At 46.9% G+C, this 19232-nt stretch overlaps 1 protein-coding gene across 1 annotated transcript in view; it reads right to left on the bottom strand.

The window, feature by feature from the left end:
* Positions 1-487: 487 nt before the first annotated feature.
* Positions 488-19232, bottom strand: part of PAFAH2 (platelet activating factor acetylhydrolase 2) — a 30665-nt gene continuing 11920 nt past the window's right edge. Inside the window, exons 5-11 of the mRNA XM_035019433.1 lie at positions 18477-18545; positions 17962-18103; positions 16878-16991; positions 12746-12837; positions 10350-10520; positions 8411-8565; positions 488-2051 (exon numbers count right to left, since the gene is read on the bottom strand). Of these exons, the coding sequence (XP_034875324.1) occupies positions 1957-2051; positions 8411-8565; positions 10350-10520; positions 12746-12837; positions 16878-16991; positions 17962-18103; positions 18477-18545 (838 nt within the window). The 3' untranslated portion in view covers positions 488-1956. The remainder of the gene's footprint in view (positions 2052-8410; positions 8566-10349; positions 10521-12745; positions 12838-16877; positions 16992-17961; positions 18104-18476; positions 18546-19232) is intronic.

The following is a 19232-nucleotide window of genomic DNA, read 5'->3' as shown; positions in this document are numbered from 1 at the left end:
TTCTGCAAGTGCAGAGGGGCTCTGGTCCCCATATGGGGGTTTGAAGGCTCTATTAAATACCGTATGCACACTCATAGAAGGAAGTCCATAATGTGCCGCTGAGTAAAATGGCAAGCCCAAAACTTCAAAATATACAGTCTTTTAAATCATATATGGAATATTTACAAAACTGACCTTACATTGGGCCAAAAAGCAAGTTTCAACAAATCTTGAAGGATGAAGACCATAGGGGTTATTTTCTTTGACCGCAAAGCAATAAAGCCAGAAAACAAAAGCTATAAGATAAAATCTCACATAATGAGAAAGTAGGAATCATACTTTTAAATAATCCATGGGTCACACATCCTTATGCTTAATCCTCTTAACGATTCATGATGCAGATCCCCGTTTTAGAAATTCGGGAACTGAGAATGGAAAAAGAACACAATTTGCTCAAATTTACGCAGTTAGTAGTGGTAGAGCTGGGACTCAAAACCAGGATACAGAATTCTAGAGCCCAGTGCTTTAATGAATGACATTCTCCTTACACTCCGTCTCACCGGAATTCTTCAGATCCTCCCAAGGTCCACAGTCTCAGTGGATCTGATATTTCATGTCTTAGAAAGAATAGCTGTTGAGATGGGAGACATGGTCCCAGCCTGCTTTGGTGGCACTGACCTTGGATCTACTGTGTAGAGATGCATTTCCCTTTTGCTCCTGCCTTGTCTTGGGGTCCCCTACCTGGGCTGAGGTATGAAGTCTAGAGGAGTGGAGAGGAGAGTTTCAGGTTGATGTTCCCAGACAGCTTTGAGTTAGATTTCCAAGAAGATTTCCTTTCCTTTTAAAGTTTTTTTTTCCACATGGGCATAAGTGGTAAGCGAACAAAGAAAGACAGAAGGAAAAGTTACTTCCAGATGGCTCGCCATCTTGCTCTAATGCAGATTAAATAAAGAAAATATTCCAACATATCATTAGGCAAACATGAGTATTAATATCATTCATATTATAAATGGAACAGAATGGAAATTCAGTCTATATCTTGATATACATTTGAGGCTAGGGCCTCAGAGCCAGAAAACAATTACAGCACCCTGATTCTGAGCAAGTTGGAGACTCATGATATCTGAGGTTAAGAGGCAAGACCAAAGTGTTCCTAGACATCTCCAGCGGTGGCCACCTGAATTCTAACCAACCAAACTGCCTCTCTCCTGTCGCAAGGGCCTGTTCAAATGGCCATTTAATGGTGTTAATCTACCTTCTCTATCTCTACCAACTTGTGTTGATTCTCGTCAAGGTACATTTTTGGCAAACCTCCATGACATCCAGAGCTTCTGTGATACCACTCTGGACCTCAGCTTCTCCACCTATGCTGTGAGGATAATGCTTCTGCCCTCCTCCATGGGCTCACAGGTCTGAGTCCTAACCATGTTTCATGCAATAAGAAAATAAACAGAAAATCTGATGGTGGTCCATATCCTAGAAAGTTACCTAAAGTGCTCAGAACTTACCAAGTGGCCCTGGGGAGGGAGAAGGCTGAGAGGTATGAAGAGATAGGGCTAAGCTGGGCTAGAGGTCCTGAAGGTGGGAATTTTACTCCATCCTTTGGCTTCATTTCTTCCATGACAGAAGCCACAATGGCCCAAGGGGAGGGAGTAGGCTGCTGGGTTAATACTGTACAGCTTGGAGCTTGAAGCAACCCCCTGCCCCCGAACTCTACCCCACTGCTTGTTCCCCACACCATCATTCGGTTCCCAGAAAGTCAGTTTGCCAATGAGTAAGTGATCCAAGTCCCAGTGTGAAATTAAGATCAACAAGTCCAAGATCAAAGTACCCAGTTATCCAATCAGCAGCGTGATTATATCCTCAATCTGAAGAAGGATCACGCCAACCACTTCTTGACAGGAGGCTACGGGTATCCCTGGGCAGGCCCCAAATGGGAACTCAGCTCAGTGACCTTTCACAAATGACCGATTGTGCCTACAGGCTGGACAGATGGTGTGGGGCCCCTGGGGTGAGCGATGGTCCGATGCCTTCAATGAGGCTGTCCCACTGGTCATAGTTCTCTTTCAGTTCTGAGTGGGGAAAAAACAGGAAGGTTAGGGAAATCTTTGTAAGGTAAGATCAAAGAATAGCTACTGTGGATTCAGTGGGTCATCCTGGAGAGGAACATCAGGGATACTAAAAGGACTGGTTAGGTGGTGGTGATGGTGACAGCAGAATGGTAACTACTGTTCACTGAGTGCTTTTATAAATGGGCTTCATACATGACTTGCTTACCCCATAACAACTCAACAAGGGTAATAGCAACAGAAGGCAGCATTTACTGAAGAGTAGTTCATCCTAGAGACTGTGCCAAACATACACTGTTTCATTTAATTCTCACAATATCCCTATGTGTTAAGTCCTATATTAGCCCTATTTTACAGCTGAGGAAACTGAGGCTCAGAAAAGCTACCCAATTCACCAAAGGTCATTCCAGTGGAGAAGTGGTAGAGACAGAATTCAAACCTGGGTCAGAAAGAGTGAGAATATGGAAAGCCTCCATCTAAGCTCAGGGAAGCTGCTGAGCAGGAAGGAAGAGATCTTTTGCATGTCAGCCGGTGGAAGCACATTCAGGGCCACCTCAGTGAAGGGCGGGAGAGAACAGGATGGCAACATCATGAGGCAGCCTAACACTGGATAGGATTCAAGAGAGGGCCCTGGGGTCATAGGCAGATGGGTCTAACACAGCAAGAACAGTCAAAAAGGGTCCAAGTCCTCAGGCTGAGGGAGCAGGGCACAGCTGAACAGGCAAATGGTACTTTTGTTCAAAACAAACAAAAGCTGGGACAGAAAGCAGGGGCCACTCTCCATCTTTGGATCCCCAGTGCCCCGCCAAGAACCTGGCATGGAAGAGGTCCTCATCAAGTAAGTGTTAACATATTCATTAATTCAAAAACTATTGAGCACACCCATGATGAGCCAGTATGTTCTTGGTGCTAAAAATACATCCACAACACAAATAGAAATCCTTATCCTCATAGAGCTCATAATCTAATAGGCAGAGATAACAATAAACACAATAAATTATATAGGATGGGAAAAGGTGATAAGTACTATGGGAAAAAACAGAGGGCCGCATCATATGGGACCAGCGGGACACTGGATGTTGGCTTTGACTCTCAGAGAAATGGGGAGCCACTGGAGGATTCGGAACAGGGGCGTGAGAGATCGGACTTAGTTTCTGTCGGGATCACTCTGGCTGCTCGATTAAGAAAAGACCGTGTGGGGAAGCAAGGGCAGGGAGAGATGACTTGGACAGGGTGGCAGTCATGGGGGTGAGGACAAGGGACGAGATTCCATATGTAGCCGGAAGGTAGAGCCAAGAGGATTTCTTTCTTTTTTTTTTTTTTTTTAAAGATTTTATTCATTTATTTGACAGAGAGAGAGATAGTGAGAGCAGGAACACAAGCAGGGGAAGTGGGAGAGGGAGAAGCAGACTTCCTGCCAAGCAGGGAGCCCGATGTGGGACTCGATCCCAGGACCCTGGGATCATGACCTGAGCCGAAGGCAGACGCTTAACAACTGAGCCACCCAGGCGCCCACCAAGAGGATTTCTAAGGGATTGGAAAGGCGAGCAGAGACAAGAAGATGTCAGCTTGAGTAAATCGAAATCGGGTTTTGTTGGAGATGTCTACTGGACAGAGAAACATTGAGTGGCAGGTTATACAAATGTGATGTTCACGGGAGAGATCGAACTGGAGACATGGGGCGTTGTCAGCCATGAGAGTGGATGGATGACATCAGGGGATGCGGAGAGAGAAGAGGTCCAAGCCCTGAGCCCCGGAAGCAGTAAAGCAGACCGAGGAGGAGCAGACATCCAGACAGGAGAAAACCCACAGCGGGGGTGTCCTGGAAGTGAATACAGGGTTTCATGGAGGAGGGCGTCACCAACTCTGTCAGAAGCTGCTGAGCACCCCAGCAGACGAGGAATGAGAACTCACCACCAGATTGAGGGCTGTGAGGGTCACCGGTCACACTGACAAAAGCAGTTCTCCCAGGGAACTGGGATGCAAACACCTGACTGGAGTGGGTTTAAGAGAGAATGCTAAGAGAAGAACCAGAGAGAGTAAAGACGGACATTCTTTTGGGGAGTTTTGCTGTTGGGAGGAACAGGGAAACGGGGTGGTAACCTGGAGGGGAAAGTGGGGTCAAGAGAGGTACTTTTTAAGAGAAATTTCAGGGTGAGGGGTGCCTGGGCGCCTCAGTCAGTTAAGCGTCTGCCTTCAGCTCAGGTCATGATCCCGGGGTCCTGGGATTGAGCCCTGCATCGGGCTCCCTGCTCAGTGGGGGGCCTGCTTCTCTCTCCCTCTGCCCCAGCCCCTGCTTGTGCTGCCTCTCTCGCTCTGGCTCACTCTCTCTCTCAAATAAACAAAATCTTAAAAAAAAAAAAAAAAGAGAAATTTCAGGGTGAAACGAACCAAGTCGAGAGGGGCAAACTGATGATCGAAAATAAGAGGAAAAACCTGCTGGCACAATCACTTTGAGCCCACGGAAGAGAAGAGAAGCTGTGTGCGGGTGGAGGGCTTGGCCTTAGACAGACGACTGACTGGGAGCTGGTAACCAGATGCGGAGCTGAGTGTCTGCACAAAGGTGGGTAGATAAGGCGCTGGGATTTCAAGGAAGTACTGACTACTTCCATTTTCTCAATGAGGTGGGAGGCGAAGTTAATCAGCGGAGATACAGGGGACGGGAGGGTATCAGAGGTCTGCAGAGAAAGGAGAAGGGAGAGCGGAAGAGGGAGACAGAAAGCTGCCTATAGCTCACAGGACAGAAGCACCAAGAGAAAGAATATCCCGGGGTCAGTGGCAGATGTGCTCCCAGAGGTATTTTTAGGAGCGGGGAGAGGTACAGCTCACTGCAACCCATTTTGGTTTCCCGTGTGACATGTGGCCACCAAAATGCTTTTCTCCCTTTACAAAGCTAATTGCCCCAAGTGGAGAGTCTTTGCCTTTTCAGACTCTGTCTCATCTCTTCTTGCCTGGTTACACCACAGCCTTCGAGCGGGGCCCTCAGCCTCTCAGACAGGCCCATCGCCTGTCCTCCATGATGTAGCCAGACCGCGCACACACATCTAATCATGACATTCCCTTGCCAGTGGACTAAAATCCACACTCATTTCAGCAACTACGCGTCTTCTACATCTGGCTTCTGCCCACTTCTCTGCCGTATGTTCTACCAGTTCACTATCCTGAGCGCCAGATGCACTAAACACAGTTTCCCCAAACTGACCACACAAGCCTTGGTGCCTTCTGTTTAGAAGACCCCTGCCCCTTCCCTGGTGAACCAGACTCATCTGTTAAAGACAAGCATCACTTTGTCCAGGGAGCCTCCTCTCCTGACTGTCCTGTCCCTTCTGCCAGCTAGGCGCCTGCTTTCTGTGTCTCCTCAAGACTGAGTCCATACCTTGGTCATTAAGAGTCGCTGGCAGGACAGTGTATCAGCTAAGTATGGGGGCTTTGGAATCAGACAATTTAGGCTGCATTCTGGCCTTGCCACTTAGTAACCAGATAACCTCGGACAAATTACTTAAATTTCCTAAGCTTCATGTCTTCATCTATAAAATGGAATTAATAATAAAAGTACCTACTGGAGAGGGTCGTCTTCAGGATTACATATGATGGTGAATCTAAAGTACTTAGTGGAAGGCCTGGCATAAAGCAAGTTCTCGATAACCTCCCTATAGTCTTAGACTCTCCTTCGCATCTCCTCTTCTGCTGGTCTCCACTAATGAGCATTTTAGCTCAACAGACATTGCTCCTAACTGCAGCCCAATCATGCCATGGGGGGCTCCCCTGTCATCTTTGGCTCTTTACCTAATGACATGATGCTAACAGTTACCAGGGAAAGTGGGCCGAGGACCATGTAGTCAGTCCCCACTGAAGTCTAGAGTCACGGATCCATTCCTCTCCTACGAAGTGATAGGGTGATGCCCTAAAGTCTCTATTAACCCTGCAGTCTCTATACCCAGGCTGGCATAATGGCTCACAGGAGCAAGTTGAAATGAACAGGCATGTAGATATGCAAATTTAGGTTAAAAAAGTCAATACATTCATAACAGAACAAATATGTTTTTTTTGTTTTTTTGTTTTTTGGGTTTTTTTTAAAGATTTTATTTATTTGAGACAGAGAGAATGAGAGACAGAGAGCATGAGAGGGAGGAGGGTCAGAGGGAGAAGCAGACTCCCTGCCGAGCAGGGAGCCCGATGTGGGACTCTATCCCGGGACTCCAGGATCATGACCTGAGCCGAAGGCAGTCACCCAACCAACTGAGCCCACCCAGGCGCCCAGAACAAATATGTTTTAAAAGCAAACTAAGGAGGGTGCCTGGGTGGCTCAGTCATTAAGCGTCTGTCTCCGGCTCAGGTCATGATCCTAGGGTCCTGGGATCAAGCCCTGCATCAGGCTCCCTGCTCATCGGGAAGCCTGCTTCTCCCTCTCCCACTCCCCCTGCTTGTGTTCCCTCTCTCACTGTGTCTCTCTCTGTCAAATAAAAATAAAATCTTTAAAAAAAAAATTTAAATAAATAAATAAATAAATAAATAAAAGCAAACTGAGGGGTGCCTGGTGGCTCAATCAGTTAAGCATCTGCCTTCGGCTCAGGTCATGATCCCAGGGTCCTGGGATCAAGCCCTGCATTGGGCTCCCTGCTCAGTGGGGAGCCTTCTTCCTCTCCCTCTGCCTGCCGCTCTGCCTATCTGTGCTCTCTCTCTCTGTCTGTCAAATAAATAAATAAATAAAATCTTTAAAAAAAAAAAGGCAAACTGAACTCCACACCAAATTTGTCTGGCAACTGTTGGAACTGTTAATGCACTCAGGCCATGCAACTAGATGTCTAGCGTCCAGAGCACAGAGGTGACCGTCCTGCTGTATGTACCACATCCAGCATGTCACGTTCAAGTCAGGGCACCACACATTAAAAGACCACCCCGACAAACAAGTGCGTCCAAAGGGGATAATGAATTGCAACGTGGGGAGCCGCACGGGGAACAGATGCAGGTACCATGGGCATCTAGCTTACCGAACAGAAAATGCAGAGAAGACACCACTGGGGACTTCGAGTATCTAAAGAGCTGCCATGTGCAAGGGGTCTGAGGCTTCTCTGGGCAGCCCTTGTGAGGATGACCAGGGCAAGTGGAGAGGAGTCAGAAAGGATCAGATCTTGCTCTTAGGCTAGAGTGAGGTGGCCTTGGAAACTCGGGCTGGCCTGGCTCCCTTCTGAAGGGCACTGCACTATGCACAACACCACTGAGGGATCAGTCTGGTGCACACAGTGGTAGCCGCCTCCATTCTGGCTGGTTCAGAAAGGGGCATCTGGTCAGGATAGCTCCGAGCCTGGGGAGGGGGCATTGGCCTACAGTGTGCTGCTAAGAAAAGATGAGATGGGAGAATCAAGTTGTCTCTCTCGAATCTGATCGAAGAAATCCAAGAAAATATGGCAGTGAGCACTGGGAGCCACAGAGGAAAGGATGCCACAAGGCAGGAAGACCAAGCCATGAGTGGTTCGAGCCAACCGAAGCTATGAGGAACCAGTAACTATGAACAAGTAGATGCTATCAGCAAGAGAAAAACTAGAGTAGAAAGGGAGAAAAATACAGACCAGAGGCAACAGAAACAGCTGTCATGAGAGGAAGAGACAGAGAGACTGAGCCCATGAGAGAGACCAGAGAGAGAGAGAGGTCAGTCTGTAAGTTTCCTTGGTTCCCGTAACTTTTCACTTCCCACGTGGCTGGGTGCACTTTCATAAACAAACTCTCCTTTTTTCTCAAGGTAGATGATGGAATCTCTAGTCCTTGTAACCAAAATGAGCCTAACTAGAATATCCGTCATAAAACGGAGAGGCGGAGAGGGCTGACCCTCGTAGCCGCGCCCTCTCCGTGCTGCTTGACCGTGTGGTGGGAAGAAGGAAGAGAAGATCTCCTCTGGGTGGGAGGCTGGGCCAAAGACCTCTACAGGTCTTGCCATTTAGCTGGTCTGTGATGTAGGACACTGGTCATAAGCCTTCCATGCTTTGTTTCGTTTAAAGCACTTCTACAAACTTAGCCCATTTATCATCATAACCTCCTCTGCAGTACAGATGAGGTGAGTGAGAATGAGTTAGGACACAGGTCACGGAGGAAAGAGAGAGGTGAAAGTGCCATTTACAGTGAGGAAACCAAGGCTCAGAAGTTAAATGACTAGGCCAAGGTCATCTGGGTAGTAAGAAACAGAGTCAGGGTCTCCAAACTTAACAGCTAAGTGTTCTTTCTATAACTCTGTGCAACTCTCTCCTTCACTCAGGTTTTCCTTTTGCCATATATATTCCTGACCTGGGACATGTCAGGATAGGCCACTGGGTAGGGAAATCTAAGAGACCCCCACGGCTGCCCACAAAGCCCAGTTCTCTCCTTACCTAGGTGCTTCTGCAGGAAGGCCAACATGGCCCTCACCATAATCTCCTGACCTTCATACGGGTCCAAGCTCCCACGGGTTTGAGTGGAGAAGATTTTACCAATCCAGTTACCAGCCACAAAAGCAAAGTCAGTTTGACTCCGATGAACAGAACCACTAGAGGAAAAGAGAAACAAATAACTGGTACGGGTCTGGAGGCGAGGGCACACAAATATTTGCTAAGCACCTACCATGTGCAAGGGGCTTTATGTGCATTATCTCTGAGTTTTCATCACAATCTCGGAAGGGAAGCATTTTCCTTTCAACGGAATCAGAGGAAATGATCTGCCCAAGGTCACACAACCAGGAAGGGACAGAGTTAGGACTTGAACACAGGTGTGCCTGGCTTCAAAGCTGCCCTAACCCCGAGGCCACAACGTCTGACAGTGCCAGGGAAGGGTGAGTTAGGTGGAGTGGGCGGGCGCAGGGCAAGGAGGCGAGGCCTGCCATCCCTGCCATTTTGCTGTGAATATAAACTATTGCACTGTGGCTTTTCCCTGGTGACTTCTGAACAGTCACAAAACATATCAGCTCCTTCTTCATCAGAACCGTGCCACAAAGTGAACAGGAAAAGGAATCACCTGCCTTTATTGAAGTAATCAGAAAAGTAAGGGCAAACGCCTATAAAAGAGGGTTTCCGGATTAGAATTTAAGTTCCTAGCTATCAAATACATTTAATTCAAAAGTGAAATTCTCACTAGGTTCATTTTGGGCTATGACTCACAGCTAAATATTTACTAGTCAATTCAATGAGGGAAGGAAATCGAAACGCTCAACTTTGGTTGACATCATGCGGAATACCTGACTTTTTAAAAAAATGTGTTGTTTAAGGCACATGAAAAAGTGTAAAGAATAATATAATGGATACGTGAGTATCCAGCAGTCGGTTTAAGAAGTAATACAATTTAAGAGTTAAATTGCCTTTGGGTTCCCCTTCCCAACTGCTCTCACCTCCCTTCCCTCCAGAGGTCACCATTATCCTCAAACTGACTGGCGTGGGGAAACTGTCAAGCAGTCCCCTGCTGCCATAAGACCAAAAGGAAAGGGGAGGGCTGGCCCTAAGGAAGATAGCCTACTCAAGAGGAGCAAGGGAAGAAGTACTGTTTACCAAGGGGACTCGCAGCATTCCGGCGCTTTGGATTCAGCATTTCAACTACCCGAGTGATTCCAGGAGCCTGTGACATGTAGTTACTTGTTTTGCGGAAATACAACCTGGGATCCTCGAGGCATGTGCAGTCAGGCTCTGCTAGGCTCCGAGGGCAGGGCAGAAGCAAGTCGAAGATGTGTCAGTGGGCCCTCAGCCCTGCACCTGAACTCTGTGCCACTTTCGATCTACGGTACGGATCTGAAGGTCACTCAAAATTTTCTTTCTGTGATAAGTGGTTCCTGAGAGAAAACCGACTGATAGTGCTAGCAACTGAAGTGAAGAGAATATGGTTTCTCTTGGGCAGAATATATATGGTTTATGGAAGATATATGAACTGAGGTATTCAAGGTCTCCAAAAGTCTATCTTGTGAATGTCAAGGATCTATTGTATTTACACTCTTCAAAAGACTCACTAAGATTCCCAAATGAGGCTAGACATCTCTGGAGTCCATCCAGACCCATACTCTCCCTCTCCAACTCACAATCCTGCAATACCTTTTTTCCAGAAAGCAACAGGCAAATCCTGTCAGCAAGTCATATAAACTAGTAAAGGAATTGCTGTAAGTGGAGCTAAGTGGAGGAGGACAGATAGGAAATCCTAAAGGAATTAAGACTTTGCACTTCAGGAAGTATTTAAGTATTGTATTAATGGGTAGAACTTACGGATAATTTAGAAGAAATTAAGAGAGCCACAACTAAGTAGCAAATGGAGAGGACACTGGGGATCATGATCATGACCCTGGGGCTTACTCACAGGACAGTTACGATCCTGGACTGTTCGTGCTGAGCACATATCTTCTTCATCAAGTTGACACTCTCCATTGTCTGGAATTTCTCAGCATTGATAAAGAACACAGGGCCTCGGGCTTTGGGGTAAAAGTCGTGTTCCAGAGGAAACATCCAAGCATCCAGAGCCACAGCACACCTGTGACAGGACCAGACATTTGGAACTGCTATGTGGAAACCCAGGCAAGAATAGTTAGGCTGGTGGGGGAGGGGGAGGGGCAGGGTTCTTCCCTTCGGTGGGACAAAAGCTCAGAAAGCCAGGAAGGGGATACCAGGGCCCAGACCCTTCAGTTAGGATCCTGGATAGAGATCACCTTCACCTGTCACCAAAGATCCTTCCAGATTTTATTTATTTGTTTGTTTGTTTATATTTATTTATTTTAAAGTAGGCTCCATGCCCAACGTGGGGCTAGAATTCATGACCCTGAGATCGAGAGGTGGATGCTCTACTGAATGGGCCAGCCACGCACCTCAGATCCTTCTAGATTTTAAACTCTCTGGCAGCAAGGATCAGACCTTTTCCTGGGTCTACCCTCAGGCAGCTGACCTGGGTTACTCAGAAGGCACTTCATTCATTCAACATTCATTGAGTACCTACTATGTGCTTAGCCCTGTGCTGTGGATACAGAGATAAATGACATAGTTTTTGCTCTTAAGGGGCTGCCAGTCTAGAAGGGGAGACAGAACAGACAAGGTAACAAAATGGAGCTTAGTGCCCTGACTGCACAAGGAACTATGTGAGCCCACAGTGTGCATGGCACAGGGGTCAGGAAAAGCCTCCTTGGTGGCATAGCTCAAAGACATGGCCAGAGGGCGCCTGGGTGGCTCAGATGGTTGGGCGTCTGCCTTCGGCTCAGGTCATGATCCCAGAGTCCTGGGATCGAGTCCCGCATCGGGCTCTCTGCTCCTTGGGAGCCTGCTTCTCCCTCTGCCTCTCTCTCTGTGTCTCTCATGAATAAATAAATAAAATCTTTAAAAAAAAAAAAAAAAAAGACATGGCCAGAGTGTCGAGGAGTAATCTGTCACCTGGGGCAAAATGAAGGCCCCAAGATTGGCTCCTCTCCCCTACTCAGAGTTCCTCGAGTCTTCTCCATCTCAATAAAGGACAATCATCTCCCACTCAAATTCTAAAACATATCCTGACTCAAATTCGTTTCTCTCCATCCTGCCACCTCCATCCTAATGCCAATCCCTCACCTCTGACCTTGACTCTGAAACAGCCTTCCTCTAACCAGCCTCCTGGTTTTCAGTCTTGTCCTGCTACGATCCACTCTTCATACAGTAGCCAGAGGGATCTTTTATTTTTTTATTTTTAATTTGTTTTTTTAAGTAGGCTCCATGCCTAGCGTGGAGCCCAACACAGGGCTTGAACTCACGACCCTGAGATCAAGACTTGCGCTGAGATCAAGTCGGACACTTAATCCACTGAGTCACCCAAGTGCCCCCTTGAGGGATCCTTTTTTTTTTTTAAGATTTTATTTATTTATTTGACAGAGAGAGACACAGCGAGAGAGGGAACACAAGCAGGGGGAGTGGGAGAGGGAGAAGCAGGCTTCCCGCAGAGCAGGGAGCCTGATGCGGGGCTCGATCCCAGGACCCTGGGAGACGAGCCAGAGGCAGATGCTTAATGACTAAGCCACCCAGGCGCCCCCTTTGAGGGATCTTTTAATGTGTAAATAAGATTCTTCTCCGAGTCTAGCTGGCTCAGTCAGAAGAGTATGCAACTCTTGATCTTGGAGTTGTGAGTTTGAGCCCCACATTGGGTGTAGTAATTAGTTAAATGAATAAATAAAAACTAAAAAAAAAAAAAAAAAGATTTTTCTCTGCTTAAAACCCTTAATAATTTCCCATCATACTTGGAATAAAATCAAACTCGCTTACTCTGGCCAAAGGCAGTGTGATCTAGCCCGTTTATCTCTCTGATCATTATCTTGACCCACTTGCCCCATTCACTGTGCCCTTCCCACACTGACACGGCAAGCTTCTTTCTGCCTCAGGGCCTTTGTATTAGCTGTTCCCTCTGCCTAGAATGATCTTTCCCCTAGACCTTCATATGGTTGGCTTCTTTTTAAGTCTTGGCTCATGTCACTTTCTGAAGGACGCCTCCAATTACTCCGGCATACCAGCTTGGTTTATTTTCTTCACTACACCTGAGTGCTGGGGATTTGGCTGTTAGCTTGTTTACTCGTCTGTCTCCTCCCACAATAACATAATTCCATGAAATCAGAGACCTCGTTTTCTTGTTCACCGCTGAGTCCCCAGCCCCCCAAACCATTGTGCCTAGCACATAACACTTGCGTGACAAATACTTGCTGAATGAATGAATGGTGCACGGAGCTCACAGAACATCTATGGGACACTCACCGAAACTGGGTCTCCTTGGCCAAAGCCAAGACCGCCGTGGCCCCGCCAAATGAATGTCCCATCACAGCTACGCGGCTCATGTTGATGCTGCCCTGAAAGCAGAGAACTGAACCAAATCAGAAAAGTGGGGCTGCTTTTTCAGGAATTCTTCAGAGGCAAGAGGCAAAGAGTGAGACAATGAGGCAGAAGCACCATACAGGGGGTGAGCTCCCGCCTGCACGGTAAGAACCTCTTGCTCACCATAGAGCGGCCAGTCACGCAATTCCCAGGCCGAACAACATTCTGTAGTCAGTTTCATCTCTGTTTTTATAATCATACCACCTGTAATACCTGGACCAGGGGAGACATCCAAATATACATGAGTAAATGATTGGGCATAAGTGATGTGATTCCACATAGATGCATCCGTGTAAGGGCACGTTAGGAACAAGAACTGTCTCCAACCCCTAGATCGCTGCCTTACAGCTGGTCCAAAGGGTGACAAGGCGCCAAGTTGAGGACAAAATGGAAAGCTCCTGCTGCCTCCACTTCCCTCTGAAGCAAGGCCTGCTCGTGCAGAAACAAACCCAGCTTCAACTGCCCCTGGATATCTGTCCTGACTTTGATCCAGCAGAGTGAGTCTGCTTGCTCTTCCATGCTCTGCAAGAATCTATTTCGAGTTGTCCCCAGAAGCCTGCAGGGCATGGTTCTATAAAAAGCCACTGCAGCTGCCTTCCGAGGGGCTTGGGAAACCTCTCTAGTCTTTGCGGCCCAGCCTCTGCCCTGAACCCCTGCTCTCCTCTGCTCCCCCCAGTTTCCACCCTGAGGCTATGTACCTAAATCCTCTCCCTTTGCTTAGTACCTTCAGACCAACAACTTGGTTGATGGCCGCTTCAGCTTTTTTTTGATAGGTTAATATATTTATATATGCCGAAAATCAGGAGCACATAGTGAAGTCACCCACGTACCACATTCCCTTTCCACACAGCTGCCCAACACCTACCCCCAGAAGGGGCCAGTTTCTTCAGTGTCTTTGGAGAGCTTACTTATGCGCACATAGGTAAATGTGAATCTGTATATCCCCACTTTTTACACAAAACTTACCTTTGTGCATAATAGTATTAGTTACATAAAGACCTTCCTTATCTTTTTAAAGCTACATCTGGTTTTCCCATGATGTAGGCGGCTGGCTGATCACCAAATCTGTCTCTCTTCTTCCCGGACATACAGCTAGACTGTTTCCCAGCAGTTGGATGTGGCCTTGGGCCTGAGTGCTAGCCAACAAAAGGAGTGTGAAAGCTATCTCTCTACTTCCAGGCCTGGCCCATAAAGAGTGTTTCGTTCAAACCTCCACGCCCTTCCCCACTCTTGGTTTAATGCACACAGTGGAGTTGGGATTCACAAATGGAAGAGGGTTGAGCTATAAGCTGAAAGGAGCCTGGATCCCTGAGTCACCCTTTGCAAGAGGAGCCCCACTTGCAACTTTGCATGGGAGAGAAGTAAATTTCTATTGTGTTAAGCTACTGAGATCTGGGACTTAAGAGTTACAGCAATTAGCATTACCAAAACTAATACATCCATTGTCCTGTAATCTATTAAACCACTTCCCTTACTAGAGAACACTTAGGATACTACCAATCTTTTGCTATTACAAACAATGGTGGAATGAATACCTTGTACATGTACCATGTTGCATGTGCAGATTATAGAATAAATTCCCAGAACTGGACATTGCTGGTCAAAGAATATGCACATTTTACTGCTGACAGCTATTGCCAAACTGCCCTGCGTGGTGCAATCTGTACTCTCATGGGCAACACAGCAGCTTCCCCACAGCTTTGCCAACAAGAGTGAGTAATCAATTTTCAGAGCTTATCTGCTAGATGAAAATGTTCTTAGCTGGGTTTTTTTGTTGTTGTTGTTTTTTAAGATTTTATTTATTTATTTGAGAGAGAGAGAATGAGAGAGAGAGCATGAGGTGGGGGAGGGTCAGAGGGAGAAGCAGACTCCCCGCCGAGCAGGGAGCCCGATGCGGGACTCGATCCCGGGACTCCAGGATCATGACCTGAGCCGAAGGCAGTCGCTTAACTGACTGAGCCACCCAGGCGCCCATTCTTAGCTGTTTTTATTCTGTATTTCTCCAAATCATAATAATCCAACTCAACTCTTGCCTGTCTTAGGCTCAAAGGCACGCAGCCCTGCACTTCAGTGCCTGGGACCCTGCCTGTCTGCTGGGGGCTGGCGGCACACATCACATCGTTGGAAAAGTGTTTCAGATGTCTGCCTTTCCAGCTGACCGTCCAGGTGGACACTGTGCCCTGGATGGCCTTGACTTGACCAGAGCCTTTACAAGGCATTTCCTAACAAGGTTTTGGGGCACACAGCACAGGCTTTGGGATCAAAAAGCCCCAGTATGAAGTCTGACTCTACCACTTACTTGGCTATGTGTAGCCTCTTTGATCCTTGGTTTCTTTCTTTGTAAAGAGCTAATAATGCTTGCTGCATAAGTTTGTGTGAGGGGCTCTTATCATAGTAAGTACTCATACAGCAGTAATTGTTATTTTATACATATTTATATATACGTATTTATATACATATAAACACACACCATTCTCATTCATGCAATGGAATACACATGGCTATTAAAAATCATGCCATAGGGCGCCTGGGTGGCTCAGTTGGTTAAGTGACTGCCTTCGGCTCAGGTCATGATCCTGGAGTCCCGGGATCGAGTCCCGCATCGGGCTCCCTGCTCGGCAGGGAGTCTGCTTGGTCCTCTGACCCTATCCCCTCTCATGTGTTCTCTCTCTCTCATTCTCTCTCTCTCAAATAAATAAATAAAATCTTTAAAAAAAAAAAAAATCATGCCATAGTCTCCCTGCTCAGCAAGGAGTCTGCTTCTCCCTCTGACCCTCCCCCCCTTCATGTGTTCTCTCTTCCTCTCTCATTCTCTCTCTCAAATAAATAAAATCTTTAAAAAAAAAAATCATGCCATAGAAAAATATTAACTGGTATAAGAAGACATTCAGACTTACGCTAAGTGAAAAAAAAAAAGGCCACAAAACAGCCTGTATTAAATGATAACATTATTGTTTTTAAAAATGTATACACATGTTATGCATTTTAGAGTAACTGAAAAGATGAACGTCAACATGTAAAAAAATACTTTTTCTTCATGCTTTTGTGTGATTTCTTGGTTCTCTAAATAGAGTCTGAGCTAGGGGCACCTGGGTAGCTCAGTTGGTTAAGCGACTGCCTTCGGCTCAGGTCATGATCCCGGACTCCCGGGATCGAGTCCCATGTCGGGCTCCCTGCTCAGCAGGGAGTCTGCTTCTCCCTCTGACCCTCCTCCCTCTCATGCTCTCTGTATCTCATTCTCTCTCTCGCAAATAAATAAAATCTTAAAAAAAAAAAAAATAGAGTCTGAGCTACTTTTGCAATTAGGTGGGAAAGATCGGGGGGGTTGGGAATGTTATCTGCATAGGTACCAAATTCCATAGCTGGGACAGTTTCTATCCTCCCAGGAAGATTTTTGGGATTCCCTCAAAGGAAGGAATTAGCCTGCTGTAGACACAGGTTGTTTGTTGCTCAACAGACCTTCCTTTGGGGAATTAACCATTTTTCCCTTATCCATGTGGCCCCGTAGGGATGCCAATCCTGGTGCTTAGGATCCCCTGACCCAGAAGTGGGTGTATAATGTAGGCAGGCCAATCAGAATACCCTGTCCCTCTGGTACAGTGCCTGGTCTGGAAGGGACATGTAACCCAAGTAGGGCCACCGCCTTCCCAGAATAGTGGAAGCCAAGAGAATCTCTTTTCCTTTTAAATTTGGAGCTGTGTTGAAATATAGGCTTGGGCTGCCAGCAACCATCTTTCCTGCCTAATGGAGAGAGAACGGTGAGAATGAAGCCCACACACACAGAGTGGAACCGAGCCAGGAGAAGGAAGAGAGAGTGCCAGAGCTTTGATGACAATGTCTGAGACCCTGGATCTCGCTATGCTAGCCTAAAGCCAGTCTGCTTTTGGACTTCCTCACTTACTTGAGTCAATAAATTCTCTTTTGGTTTAAGCGAATAAGTTAGGTTTCTGTTATTTGTAACCCCAAAAGTCCTGATGAATACATGAGCTCCAGGTCATACCAATTATTGCCGTACCTTCAAGGTCATCAGATCCAACCCATCAGGCAAGATGTTAAGGACGATCTGCCCAGCAGTGACCTCTTGCAGGATCCTCAACACCCGTGTACACTCGCTTACCCTCTGATGTACCTGCAACAGAGACAGTCACGGTTGGGGCTGGAAGACAGCACAACTGTCCAGCAAGAACATCACTCTCCAACAGAGCCAAGGGAGGACGTAGGGAGAGTGTGGCCACCTGGATCTCAGCAAGCACTGGGGGCTCCATATCCTGAGAAAGGCTCGGCAACCTCCTAGCAGCTCACATAAGCGCCACCTAACAGTCCACTGGGGTCAGCACTGCTATTCAGACTCTACCCACCTCCCCATTGTTGGGGGGGGGGCACGGGCAGGAGGACCCAATAAGACAACATATATGAAAGCCTTGAACACAAAAGAAAGAAGAGTGTTTTTTTTAACCAACCCAGTACTGGACTCTACTTGCCTATTCATAGCATACATCTATTGTTTTTGTCTGCCTAGCATTTACCTGCCCCCACTTAGCCCATTACCCCTGACTTTTGAGGACTGTGACCCCCTCAAATCTATTGACCTAGTTCTGATGAAAATTTCCCATTTGGATACTTCTCCCGGGCCCAGGAGCCTCCTTCCAGGATTTTTCATAGCTTGAGGCAGGTGTGACAACTGGGGGACGACCACCCAAACAGCCCTATAATCTCAGGTGGTGAGGCCAAACACGTGCAAACTCAGTCCATCTAACCTTGTAAGGTAAGCCAGTTTGCAGATAAGACCAACCAGCAGAGACCGACAGAGAAAAAATGTCTTGATGGTATTTGAGTCTGGCTTCCGTGGCCCTGCCCCTCTTAAACTCAGCCTGTATATGCCAGGCAATTCTCCGTTTTGCCTACCAAGATTAAATTGAGTTTCTGTCACCTGCAATTGTTAAGAGTGTTGACTAATACCCCATTTCTCTGCTGTGACAAGCTCAGACCCACTATGAGTGAGATTTCAGGACAGAAGCCTAGTTCAAAGTCTTCTTAGTGACCGTAGTATCAGGAGGACGGGCTTATTAACTCTCCCTCCCCAACTGGCACAAGCCTACCTGGCAATTCCGGACATGGAATTCCTTCTCCCCTTCTTCAATCTGATGGTGAGGGAGCCATTCCTCCTCCAGTGGCTCATGAGTCAGCTGGCTCTCCCCTGGGGCCTGCTTGCAGAAACAGGTGGTCGCGGCGGACCCGTCCCTGAAATACACATGCCGCCGGAGAAACTAGAGGATACCCTTGAGCTTATTTCTCCCCTTTACTAAATCCTCCATTCCCACCAAAACACTGGATCATCTTTTGGCTAGCGGGGAGAAAGATCCAGGGGCACACATAAGAGAGTATAAAAAACATGGATTTTGAAGACCGACTTGGGTTTACCCCAACTCGGCTGTGTCACTTCTAGCAAGTGAACCTTTGAACTTTGGTTTCCTCACCTTGAAAATGAGTAGAATACCTGCCTTGCATGGTCGTTGTGAAGGTTAAAAATAATTTATCAATAAAGGACTAGCCTATATCCTAGCCCACTGGCAGCAACCCATCCAAGAGTTTGTTATGGCCGTCACCCCCTCACCTGTGTTCCAGGACAGCAACCACAAAACCATGGGAGGCCAGCTCCATGCAGAAGGCTGAATACAGTGTCCTAGAGATGCAGGAAGGAACAGAGAGAAGTAGTCAAAAGAATTGCCCCCCTGCAGCTCCCATTCCAACCATGCTCTGCTAGTGACCATCTCAAAAGATTGAATGGAGGAAGTTTCATCTGTAGCAGCCCTTCCTCCTCAAGGTGCTTTCTCTGGTCAGCAGACCATTCGTCTCACCAAGGCTCCAAGAAGCATGTGTAAATCGATCCATGGTGTTTTCAACCCCACAAGAACCTTGACTCATCCATCTCCTCCACCTACCCCCAATACATTAACATTTACATTTTTATTATCAATTATTATTATTAACAATTGGTACATTAACAATTGCATTTTTATTATCTATATATTATTGTATATCTCCCAAATTAGTTGGCCAGATCCTTGGAGACAGGCACTCTGGCTATTTCTGTAATATGCAAATATGCACCTGTGATTTAGCATGTGAATTTGTCTGTCCTCCAACTTCCCAGAAAAAAAAAGGAATATGGCAGACACTGTTAACTGCCTAAACACTTATTTTTCTCTCCTCCTTAGTAGCAGAATCTGATTTTCAGCTGAAGATACAGGCATCAGTTATGACATTTCCCAGCCTCCCCTGCAGCCAGGGCTATCTATGTGGTTAAGTTCCAGCCCAGCAATAGAAATATAATGCTGCCCTCATAAGTAATTAAAATTCTCTAGTAGAT

The sequence above is a fragment of the Mirounga leonina genome, unplaced genomic scaffold (assembly GCF_011800145.1).
Source record: "Mirounga leonina isolate KUSES-001 unplaced genomic scaffold, KU_Mleo_1.0 Mir_173, whole genome shotgun sequence".
In the NCBI taxonomy this organism is placed as follows: domain Eukaryota; kingdom Metazoa; phylum Chordata; class Mammalia; order Carnivora; family Phocidae; genus Mirounga; species Mirounga leonina.
This window is presented reverse-complemented; position numbering and strand designations above follow the sequence as displayed.